Source organism: Camellia sinensis, chromosome 11 (assembly GCF_055761805.1).
Source record: "Camellia sinensis isolate YWXY chromosome 11, ASM5576180v1, whole genome shotgun sequence".
Taxonomy (NCBI): Eukaryota; Viridiplantae; Streptophyta; class Magnoliopsida; order Ericales; family Theaceae; genus Camellia; species Camellia sinensis.
Genome location: NC_138971.1, coordinates 151146733 through 151158699, shown reverse-complemented (window position 1 = coordinate 151158699; position 11967 = coordinate 151146733). Strand labels below are relative to the sequence as shown.

Sequence of the window (11967 nt, the reverse complement as noted above, 5' to 3'; positions counted from 1 at the left end):
TTGGATTGGAGGGTGATATTGGGCCCGTGGGGGCCCATTATGGATCCCGTTTCAATAATTCGAACCGTTCAATATGTAGAACTCGTCAATTACTATGTATTTAAAAAAATTCATGTTGATCAGATATCGATAGTTACATGATCAAATCAATTTGTATAAAAATAATATACAGTGAAAAAATAAACGGTTGACAGAAAACTGATCCGATGAGATAGCTATCGATATCCGATTAACATAATTTTTTACAGGCGTATAGTACTTGACGAGTTTTGCACATTGAACGGTTTGGATTATCGAAACAGGCCCCGTGGTAGGCCCTCACCTAGGGATGGAACTAGGAGAAGATTGAGGGGCCATGGTCCTCCTGTTTCTGTGAATATTTTTATTTGCCATAGAGTTTTAAAAGAAATACTCTATCCGTCCCAAAATATTAGTCTCTTATTTCATTTTTTATTGTCCCAAAATATTAGTCCCTCTTCAAAAATCAAGTATAAAAATAATATAAATTTCCTATTTTGTCCTTCTTTTAAATTAATAAACAATATAAAAGTACAATTATGACATTGATATTTTCAAAAAATGTACTATCAAAACGGTAATTTTGGAAAATTAACTTTTTTAAAGTGCAATAATTGTACTACCAAAAAAAGTTGAATTCCCCAAAAGGGACCATTATTTTGGGACAGATGGAGTATATATATATATATATATATATATATATATCAGTTTATATATAAAATTGGCCCCCAGTATAAAAAATATATATGTCTTTCTTATTTTATCTTGAATTTTCTTTCTATTTTACATTGGTTGAATTACACTAACGGTACTTATAGTTTGATACATGTGTCATTTTGGTCCCTAACTTTTCAACTGCGACATATTTGCCTATGAATTTTGAATCTTGTTCCAAATAAGGACAATTGAAAATAGTATTAGATTTTTAAGGGTAAAATCGTCAATTTGATAAAATATAAATTAATTTGACAAAAATAAATGTCAAAAAAATATTTTTGAATTTTTAAAAATTAAAACTACCTACTAAAAATAAAATTATGTAAAATTGATAAATCTTTTAGACATTTATTTATTTTTTTTACCAAATTAATTTTTATTATGTGTTTGGATGATGATCATGTAATAGATAATTATTTTTATTTTCATTAAATTAGTTTTATTTTTACAACAGTCAAATATGGTGACAACCTTGATATCATTATTAAACTAATCCATTAAATCAAAAAATCTAAAACTAAAAATATTTAATAGTGTATTAAATATATCGATCACACATTAAAACCTTCACAACCATTCATTAAATGATCATCATCCAAACACATAATAAAAATTAATTTTGTAAAATAAATAAATAAATGTCTAAAAAATTTATTAATTTTACATAATTTTTATCTTTGGTGGGTAGAAATAATTTTTACAAATTTAAAAATATTTTTTGACATTTATTTTTGTCAAATTAGTTTATATTTTATCAAATTGACATTTTTACCCTTAAAATTAGCAATGGTATGTTTAATTATCCTTATTTGGAACAAGATTAAAAAATTAGAGTCAAATGTGTTATAATTGAAAAGTCAAGGATCGAAGCGACACATCCCCAAACTATAGGAATTGTTAGTGTAATTTGTCCTTTTATATTAAAAAAAAAATTATCCAGCTTATTAAAAATTGCTTCTACAGTATTCACATTTTATATATCTATATATATAATTTATATATCATATATACATACATGTGTGTTTTGTATATATGGTGAAACAAAATTATTTTTCTTTTGACCCCTCTGATAATAAAATTCTATTTTCGTCCTTACCTATAGGTTCAATAGCACCCTCCAATTCGATCTGAAATTAGAGGAAACCACCGCCTCACACAAATATGTAGAAAGATTCCTCCATAGTTATTTTTTATTTTTATTTTTATTTTTTCATATTTTAACATAAATAAATAAAAATTCAAAAAAATCACTAAATAAAAAAACACACTTTCCAATCGGGAATCAAATGGTCTATGCATGCATGGAGTGACTACTCCTTTTCCGAGAAAAATAATATTTATTTGTATTTATAATTTATTTATTTATAATAGAAAAAAAGAAAAAAAAAAGAAAAAAAAAAAGAAGAAAAAGCCAAGCTTGTCTCAAGTTCACAAAGTGGATTGGATAGTACTGTTAAGCTTGTGAGATCCATTATAAGCCATGTTTTGATAATTCAAATCGTTTAATATGTAAAATTTATCGAGTGTTTTATTCATATAAAAAATTATATTAATCGAATATCGATAATCACTTAATTTAATTACATTTCTATAATAAATATAATTTTAAAAATAAATTATTGATAAAAATATGATCAATATCCGATTATGTAAATTTTTATAAATATGAAACACTTGACAAATTTTATATATTAAATCATTCAAATTATCAAAATAAAATTTGTTGCGAATTTTCACAAATCCAACATCGGGTTCCAGTCTAATTTCAGACAGAAAAGAAGGGAGGAAAAAAAAATAAAAAATAAAAAATTCCAAAGAGTTGATTCAGATATTATTAGAACCGAGGCGGTGGTGGTAACGGTTTCGGTTCGTACCCGGTTCCTCCGTCGTCTCACCCTTTTATAAACCAACAAGGTTTTTGTTCATTGCCGTCAATGGCCGAAACATCCCCTCATCAAAACGCTAACAATCTCTTCTCGCTATTTGTGTTCAATTGAATTCCCCCCTTCCGGCAATGGACGCAATCAACGATGGCAACGCCGCCGCGAACGGCGGAGGAGCTCCGCCTGCTCCTCCGGCTCCGATTCCAAATGCCAATGCTCCGCCGCCGTTCCTCGTCAAGACCTATGACATGGTCGACGACCCTTCCTCTGACAAAGTCGTCTCTTGGAGCCAAACTAACAACAGCTTCATCGTTTGGGATCCTCCCGAGTTCGCTAGGGACCTCTTGCCTAAGTACTTCAAGCACAATAACTTCTCTAGCTTTGTTCGCCAATTGAACACTTACGTATGAATTTCATCAATTTCTTTCTATGTTCTTTAGTTCGATGAACTTGTTGATTTTTTTACTTGTTTATGTGATGATAATGTTGTTGAATTGTGAAAGTGAAGTTTATGTGTTTGTTGTGGTTGAATTAGGGTCATAATGTAGTTTAATCAAAATGTTCATAATCATGTAAATTTAGTGGAATTAGGGTCACAATGCACTGTTTGGTTAATAGAATAGCAGAAAACCAAAGGAAATTTTGAAATTTTGAATCTATTTATTTATTTGTGTGGATCTGAGGAAACAAATTCTTGCCCAACTCATTTCTAGGTAATCCTTTTGTTAAGCTAGGGTGGGTTTGTCATTTGCCTAAGGAAATTATTTTTGAGTTGTCACCTAATACTCTCAAAGCATGCTCAATGTGATGTACTTTTAGGGTTTTAAGTCTTGCAGCTTGTTCTGAAATGGTTCTTCCTAATGTTAGCAACTATTTGGCAGATTTGATTAAAACAGAAGCATATTTCTCTTCTTAGATGCATGGTGCATTGGTCAGTGGTGCACCTCATACTAGCTTGGCAACTTATTTTGGATCTTTCAGGTTTACACTAGCATGCTACCCATGAGCTTTGTCTTTGTCTTTGTCTTATTCGGTTTATTGAGTTGTTACTAGCCTGTCCATTTGCTATTTCTCACTTTTGCTGCTGTGAAAATTTTCATTCCCAATTGGTTGGTCAACCCTCTAGTTGTTGTTGAATGCAGTCTGGTTGATGAATGATGATATACTACCACCAGTTAAAATCTCATATATGGTTGATGATTGAGAGAGAGTTTGGATGCCAATGCCACGAACATATTTATGTAACTTGGTCAAGTTTGGGTCCTTCAATAGACGTAATTCTTGTGGTGAAGGGCTCCAATGACACAAACAATACAAATATTTTAGCTTCATAGGGTTTTTTTTTTTTTTTTTTTTTTTTCTGAATTTGTATGAAATCATCTTGTAGTTCTTTGGACGAAAATTCGCCTAGGTGTGTGAAATAGATTCTTCTTTTTTATTGTTCTTTGATGTGGCATCAATTTAGTTTTGGTAACCTTGTGGAGGATGAATTTGTCGAGGATTGAAAGAGCTCTCATAGTCGTTGGGTGTATTTAGGGAACCCCATGATTATGTTTGTTGATTAGGCTTTAGGTCTAAGCGGAGACCATTGTTTAGTACTATTTTTCTTCATAATTTTTAGTTGATGTGAATGCGAGTGTTGGGAGTCTACTATTTTGTTGCTTTTTTTAGAGAGATTCTAGTACATCGTTTGTTTCCCATTCTGGTTGTTGATGCCATGAAATGGCTGGTTATTATATATGATTTGGATAAAAGATTTTATTATTGGAAGAGTTAGCAGTTGACACTGTTCTCTTTCTACACATTACTAATGATAATGAAATGGTTGTTTACATGAACATAATTATCACTTTTTATTTTTCATTTTTTTGTAAATATTATCTTGGGTTTTAAGATTAATTAGGAGAAAACCTTTGTGGACTTTTAGGTACTAGAATAGAAAAGTGAAAAATCTGATGTTCATGCGTCTAATTTTCCTGGAATTTGTTAAAAGGTGAGTATTTGGCTTCTTGGAGTTGCAGTCCAATCCATAACCTGTGTACCAATCCATAATCTGTGTACCTTGGGTTTATGTTTGTCTCGTCTCTTTGCAGGTTGGGGGAATAAAGTATAGTGTTGTTTGATCTGAAGTGATGTCATAGGTACGGAGAGTTACGTTGAGTTGGAACTTGGAAGGAAGGGAGGTTTGAAACTGTCTGTTTGAACCTATATTTGAGCACATGTTTATTCTATCAATAAAGAGTGAACTGTTTTTGGTAACCTTATGGTGACAATTGTGGAGGATTTTACGTGAGACGGCATCAAAATTTTCTGAGGCCCAAACCCTTTAAGGCTGGCTAGGTGGATCAAATAGGTCTTTCATGACCCTGGTTTGGGCCTCGATCATGACAAGAATGGACATCTCCAAGATAAAAAATACCTGAATATGAAAGGTAAGCATCAGAATTCATGGCCTCTGTTTAGGCGAGGCATGCTTGGTCTTAGAAATGTGGCAGCGGCCTCAATAAGGCTGGAGCCATGCACAAATGAAGCCTTTTTTTTTCTTTTCTTTTCTTTTTTGTAGATTAAAAGGTGAGTGTAGGGGACAGAACTTAACTTTTCAGATACACAGGCTCTGATATCAGCGCTCAAGATACAGAGTTTAATTATTATGGGTGTGTATTCTCTTGCCAATTGGCAGGTTTCAGCTGAGGACGCTTGTGTTTCCTTCTTTTGCATATTGTCTTTGATTCCCCTTCTCGCTAATTAATATTCACCAGTAGTTGGATATGTCTACTTGTTCAGAACCACTTCTCACAGGGCAAGGAGATGGCAAACAATCTTGCCAAATATGTTTTAGGTAGGTATTGGCTCATATCTGAATCAGAAGCCTGACTACATGTGGCACTTAGTGAGAAAATTTTCTTCTTGAAGATCTTTGACTTTCTGTGAAGCCTAGACTGCTATGAAATTTGGTCTTTTAATATGTTGTGCCATAGCTGAAATGTCAATTGTTAAACTTAAATTGATACATGCTTATGCGGATGCGTGATAAGAGTTATGCTGCCGAAGGTTAAGATAGGTTCCATAAAAATAAGGGATTTTTTTCATTAGAATTGTGATTAAAAATACAAGAAAAGTAAAGAAAGTTTTGTTTCTCTTTACTTTTAGAAAGAATGTAGGAGTAGGATCATTTGCACCAGCACTAGCAAAGAGAAAATATAAGCTGTGAAAGTCAGTTATTGGATATATATATTTTAAAATGAACTTTCACAATGGGTATTCATGTGTGCTTACTGTGGTTGCCTACTGTGGGAAAGTGACTTGGTTGTAATTAGAGCGATGATGGGTAGTTGTGCCAACGTAGTAGGATATTAATGTATGGGGATTATGAACCTGAATGCTCTTTTTTTCTTTTTTGGGTTTGGTGTACAAGCGTATTGCTTAGTACACTTTTAGTGGTGGATACTTAATACAGGTATGATCTGCATTCACTCAGAAAATGTTAAGCTAGGCACCCTAATTTTGTGCTACTCTGTTTTTTCCCCTTATAATTATGTTGTGCTGAGCTTATATACAGGTTGCTGATTCAATTTGTGAGATGCTTTCATGCTATGTTTGGATCCCAAATTTGGATAGAGATTTGGAAAAGGAAATGGAGAAAACAATTAGCTTATATTCTCCATTCCTTTGTGTCTTCCCTTTCCTTTTCTTTTCCCTACCCAGATCTATGATCCAAACACAGCCTCACAGTTGGCTGGGAAACAGTTAAATAACTGATGTTGGGATAATGTCATTTCTGTCTGAAGATTAACCAAGGAATCTTTGCCTGATTAGCCAAAGTGGTGGCACCGCTTGTTGGCTGTGAACAAACTTATGATTATGTATTTTTTTTTTGATGAAATAATCTTTTTCCTTTTCCTTCTGTCGCGTAACATTTTTAGGCATTTTGTTAAGTGTGTGGATTAACATTGATGAGCTGAAGGAGAGCCATGCTGCATGTCTGTTCATCTGCTGAGGAAGTTTTGCTTTTCGGTTTTTACTCCCTATTTCCTTTTTCTTACCATCCCCCCTCTCTCTTGGGTGCTTTGGACAAGCAGGGTTTCAGGAAGGTTGATCCAGACCGCTGGGAGTTTGCAAATGAGGGATTTCTCAGAGGTCAAAGGCACCTACTTAAAAGCATTATTCGGCGAAAACCTGCCCAAGGACACAATCAACAACCACCGCAGCAACCACATGGACAGAGTTCATCTGTTGGAGCATGCGTTGAGGTGGGGAAATTTGGCCTTGAGGAAGAGGTTGAGAGGCTAAAGAGGGACAAGAATGTGCTTATGCAGGAGCTCGTGAGGCTGAGGCAGCAGCAACAATCTACCGACAATCAGTTGCAAACCATGGTGCAGCGGCTTCAAGGGATGGAGCAGCGACAACAACAGATGATGTCATTCCTTGCGAAGGCCGTGCATAGTCCCGGCTTTTTGGCACAGTTTGTGCAGCAACAAAATGAGAGCAACAGGCGCATAACCGAAGGCAGCAAAAAACGAAGGCTTCAGCAGGATTCTGTTGTCCCCACTGATGGACAGATCGTTAAGTATCAGCCTTTGATTAACGAGGCGGCAAAAGCAATGCTCGGCCAGATCATTCAACTGGATGCTTCGACTCCGCTCGAAAACTTCAACAATTCCGATAATTTCATGATTAGTGAGGTTTCATCGTCCAATGCATTAGACCATGTGAGTTCATTGAGTCGTACCACAGGAGTGACACTTCAGGAGGTCCCACCAACTTCAGGGCAGTGCCCTTCGGCTGCCATAGCTGAGATTCAGCCCTCTCCTCTTGGTGCAAACTCTGAAATGGTTACGACAACTTCATTTTCAACTATGAGCCCGCCGCTGGTTGGAGCTCAAGAAATGCCCTCCGTGGCTCTTCCGCGCACAGATTTAGTTATACCCGAGTTCTCTCCATTGCAAGAAACGGTGTCAGAAAGCAATGTCAATATGTGTGAAGAATCATTGGGGGTGAATGGAAAAGTACCCTTAGAACTTGACAATTTCGCTACTGATCCTGAATTTGATTGGGACAATTCCTTGCTGGAAGATGAGATACAAAACCTTCCCGGCATCAGTGATCCTTTCTGGGAACAGTTTCTTGCGCCGAGCCCGCAATCTCTGGAAACTGAGCTGATGGACTCGACTTCACCAGAGGGTACAAAGGGTAGTGAAGAGAAGCCCAGTGGGAATGGGTGGAACAAAACTCAACACATGTCGCAACTCACAGAGCAGATGGGGCTTCTTACTTCAGATAACAAAAAAGTTTGACCATTTTTACACCAAATGTACATTTGTGTATTGCATCGCCTAAAGATAAAATCCCAAAATTTATGTGATTTTCATGTTCCTCTTTATCTTGCCCCATTAGAGAAGCTGCTAATACCTTTTGTACCCTTTTGTATTTGAAAGAATTTCTGATAAATGGGAAATAGGGAAACTAAAAATTGCATATCAGATGAATGGGAATGAAAAAATTAATTGCAAGTGAATAGAGTGCAAGCGAGATGTGTCTGATACAAGCGAGAATTGTGCCAGGGGCACAGTTTTTACTTGCGTTGCATTGATTTGCAATTAGCTTGTTTTCTCCTATGTTTAAAAAGCAGGGAAGTGGTGTTTTAAGCCTTAAATAATTGGGTTTTTGATAAGATGTGCTTGTTTGGTTTTCTGCGCCTTTTTTTGTGTGAATGGACCTTGTTTAAGATAGATGCTTAGGTGAATTCTCTAATTTCCTTTTTCTACTCTTTCTTTTCAACTCCTCTTTAATCCTTTAATCTGTAATATATATACTGTATTTTCTCTATCGTAATGTTCATACAAGTACTTGTCCACGGAAATTCTGGTGATTTCAAGCGCTGATCCTGTGCATATTTCTAATCATCACTCTCTCCATTCTTGTGAACTGCCCGGATCACACCCTTGATTTTTCTTGATGTGATCAATCTTAAATAGTAAATCAATTGCTCCATTTGCCAACGCCATCTTTTGGATTTGGTTGTGAAAACATGTGATTATTTACTCTAAAGATGGCACAATTTGCTAATCACCTACATGGTTTAACATCAGTCATGAAAATTGGAAAATTTTGATAGAAACATGACGAAATTAGACATGGCAGTGTCCCCAAGACTTTCGAGGGCAAAACCTAACTCAGCTCACAGCGCAGAGATACACGCTGATAAAACCGGGTAGAGAATCCTGAAACGCATCTTCCAAAAAGAAAGACTTACCTCTAATGGGAGACAGTATTTTTCACTTGTGCATGTGTGCAAGCTCTAAGGTGGAGTCCCTTACCATGGCCACTATTTTTGACATCTTCAGATTCTCCCAGCAGTGACAGCCCCTTTGAACTTGAGAAATTGGCAGCTCTTGGCCATGGCAATGGTAATATTGTCTATAAAGCCTGACACAGGCAAACTTCCCTCAGTCCACAAGTTAAAAGTCCTCTGGTTTGATGAGGATACCATTGCAGTTCAAGAACAGGCAGCGCAAGAGGCCGATATCCTCCAATGAGTGACTCACAGTTCATAGTAAAGTGTCATGGTGTTTTCGATAATGCCTTGCCTGTGGTCTCTACATGAAGCCTTGTGTATCAGGTGGAGATCGCTGGGGGAGATGGTATCCAGCACCGAGGGACTGGTGTTGGTCAGTTTCTGCTGATATGTCCAGGTCAAAAACTGGATTGGGCAATGCTAATAATAGGAATTGTTCTGTTAGACAGTTGTGGGGTAGTTACTCTGTTAGGCAGTTGTAGGGTAGTTATTCTGTTACAGGAAAGGGGATTATAAGAGGGGAGTGAGTTACAGATAGAAGGGGTGGTTGTATCTCTTTTGTTCTTTTTTTTCTCTCTTGTTGTAAAACTCCATGGAAGAGTTCTTCCTTTCGTTTGATGAGAATTGAATAACAAAAGCTGAGTTTTTATTTTCTAATTTCTGAGATTAATTGCTAGAAGCTTATCAGTGGAATCAGAGCCAACGTTCTTTAGACTTGGGGCAAACCACTTCACTAATGGCGGATGGTACACAATCTCAGGATATCAGATGAATCGAGGATGCTATTCGGCATCTAAAAGACAGCTTGGATAAACAGGCCGAAGCCATGGCCGGAATCAAGGATCTGGTTTCAGCTTTGAACCTAAAGTATGAGCAGATCGCAGAAAATGTGAGTTCTTCTTCGGTTCCTCCGATCATTCCTATACAAGAACCCACCAATAATCCAAATCAGTGGCACACTAGATTTGCCAAATTGGATTTTTCAAAATTTTTCGGTGAAGACCCTGAGGCTTGGGTATACAAATGTGAGAAGTTTTTCGAATTTAATCCAATCAATGAAACACAAAAAAGGCAATTGGCTTCAATACACATGGAGGATAGGGCTATTCACTGGTTCCGATAGTATGAAAAGACCCATGTTCTCAGATCTTGATGGGAATTTGTTGGGGCCTTGGTTGATAGATTTGGAGATAGCCTATTTGATGATGCTATAAGACAACTATCGAAATTGAGACAGATATCAACAGTCCAAATCTACTAGGGGAAATTCGAAGAATTGGCTAATAAAACAAATGGGTTATTAGAAGAATTCTTTGTTAGTTGTTTTGTGAGTGGCTTGAAAGATGAAATTAAGGCACGATTACAAATGTTTAGACCAAGAAATGTCTCACAATCCATGGGTTTAGCAAGGTTACAGGAAGAAAAAATTGAGGCCTTAGCCAAGAAGAATAGGGTTTATTCCAAAAGCTACAATACCAATTTCCCTACAAGTAGCAAATCAATGGAGCCAGCACCAAAACCTATGAAGTCAGTAACTGCTGTAAAGAAAATGACATAGAAGGAATTGGAGGAGAGAAGAATGAAATGATTATGTTATGGATGTGATGAGAGATATTTCAGAGGCCATGTTTGCAAGAAGAAGCAACTCTTTATGCTTGAAGCTGAGGATGAGGAAGATGTCTTTGAGGATGTGGTGCAGGACATGGACAAGAAAATGTGCAAGAAGAATTGCAAATCTCAGTTCATGCCTTATAAGGTTCTTTCTCTTATAAGACTATGAGAATTAAAGGAAAGGTTAAGAAGAATATGGTCACTATATTAATTGATTCCGGTAGTACCCACAAGTTTTTGGACCCAGTAATGGCAAAACGAACTGGAGCATCAATCCAATTCACCAATCCTTTAACAGTGGTGGTAGCTGATGGTACCAAGTTACAAAGCAATGCTATGGTGAAGGATTTCCAATGGGTTATGCAGGGTACAACTTTTACAGCTGACATGAGATTATTACCTTTGGGGGGTTGTGACATGGTATTGGAAGTCTAGTGGTTATCTACTTTGGGATCGGTGTTATGGGATTTCCAGAATTTGAAGATAGAATTCACTGCATTTGGCAAAAAACATGTGTTGCGAGGTGGTGCAACAATGGAGATATAACAAATTGAAGTTAAGGCAATGGAGAAGTTGATGCAGAAAAAACCACAGGAAATCATAGCTCACCTTTGCAGCCTAAATTCCAATTACGCTGAAGTTGACCACGAGGTTCATTCAGATCTTGATAGAATCTTACATGATTGTACTGATGTGTTTCAGGAACCCAGTGACTTACCTCCAATTAGATCACATGATCACAAAATACCTCTCAAGGATGGTAGTCATCCCCCAAATATCAGGCCTTGTCGATATCCTTATATTTAGAAGAATAAGATTGAGAAAATAGTAAAAGAGATGTTGAACTCAGGGGTTATTAGGCATCGTGTGTCTCCTTTTTCTTCACTAGTGCTTTTGGTCAAAAAGAAGGACAACACTTGGCGAATGTGTATTGACTACAGAGCTTTAAATAAGGACACTATCAAGGACAAATACCTTATTCCCATGATTGATGAATTACTTGATGAGTTGCATGGAGCTCAATTCTACTCTAAGTTGGATTTAAGATCTGGGTACCATCAAATACGGATGCATGCTCCTGACATTGAAAAAATAGCTTTTCGAACGCATGAAGGCCACTATGAGTTTTTGGTCATGCCATTTGGCTTGACCAATGCTCCATCCACCTTTCAAAGCCTGATGAATGATGTGTTTAGGCCATTTTTGAGGAAGTTTGTGTTAGTGTTTTTTGATGATATCCTCGTATACAGTAAGAGCTGGGTTGAACATATGTTTCATGTGACCTTGACCTTGGAAAAATTGAGAGTTCATCAACTGTATGCCAAGATGTCCAAGTGTGCTTTTGGGAAGCAACAAGTGAAGTATTTGGGGCATATTACTTCTGGTTCTGGTGTGGCTGCAGACCTCGTTAAAATAGACGCTATGTCCACTTGGCCTAGACCT

General features: G+C 36.5%; 1 protein-coding gene across 2 annotated transcripts; it reads left to right on the top strand.

The window, feature by feature from the left end:
- The first annotated feature begins 2458 nt into the window (after nt 1–2458).
- Nucleotides 2459–8098, top strand: LOC114281528 (heat shock factor protein HSF8-like). Of its 2 annotated transcripts, none has more exons than XM_082895882.1 (2): nt 2459–3022; nt 6698–8098. In XM_082895882.1, the coding sequence occupies exons 1-2, from the start codon at nt 2750–2752 to the stop codon at nt 7910–7912; spliced, it is 1488 nt and encodes a 495-aa protein (XP_082752008.1). In that variant the 5' UTR covers nt 2459–2749; the 3' UTR covers nt 7913–8098. The 2 variants fall into 2 exon arrangements, with proteins under 2 accessions (XP_082752008.1, XP_082752009.1); XM_082895883.1 differs by having other exon boundaries at nt 2666–3022; nt 4712–8098.
- The last annotated feature ends 3869 nt before the right edge of the window (nt 8099–11967 follow it).

Coding starts and splice junctions, on each gene's coding strand:
- LOC114281528 (XM_082895882.1), top strand. CDS start 2,750: ATGGACGCAATCAACGATGGCAACGCCGCCGCGAACGGCGGAGGAGCT. Junction 3,023..6,697: donor TTCGCCAATTGAACACTTAC/GTATGAATTTCA, acceptor TTGGACAAGCAG/GGTTTCAGGAAGGTTGATCC.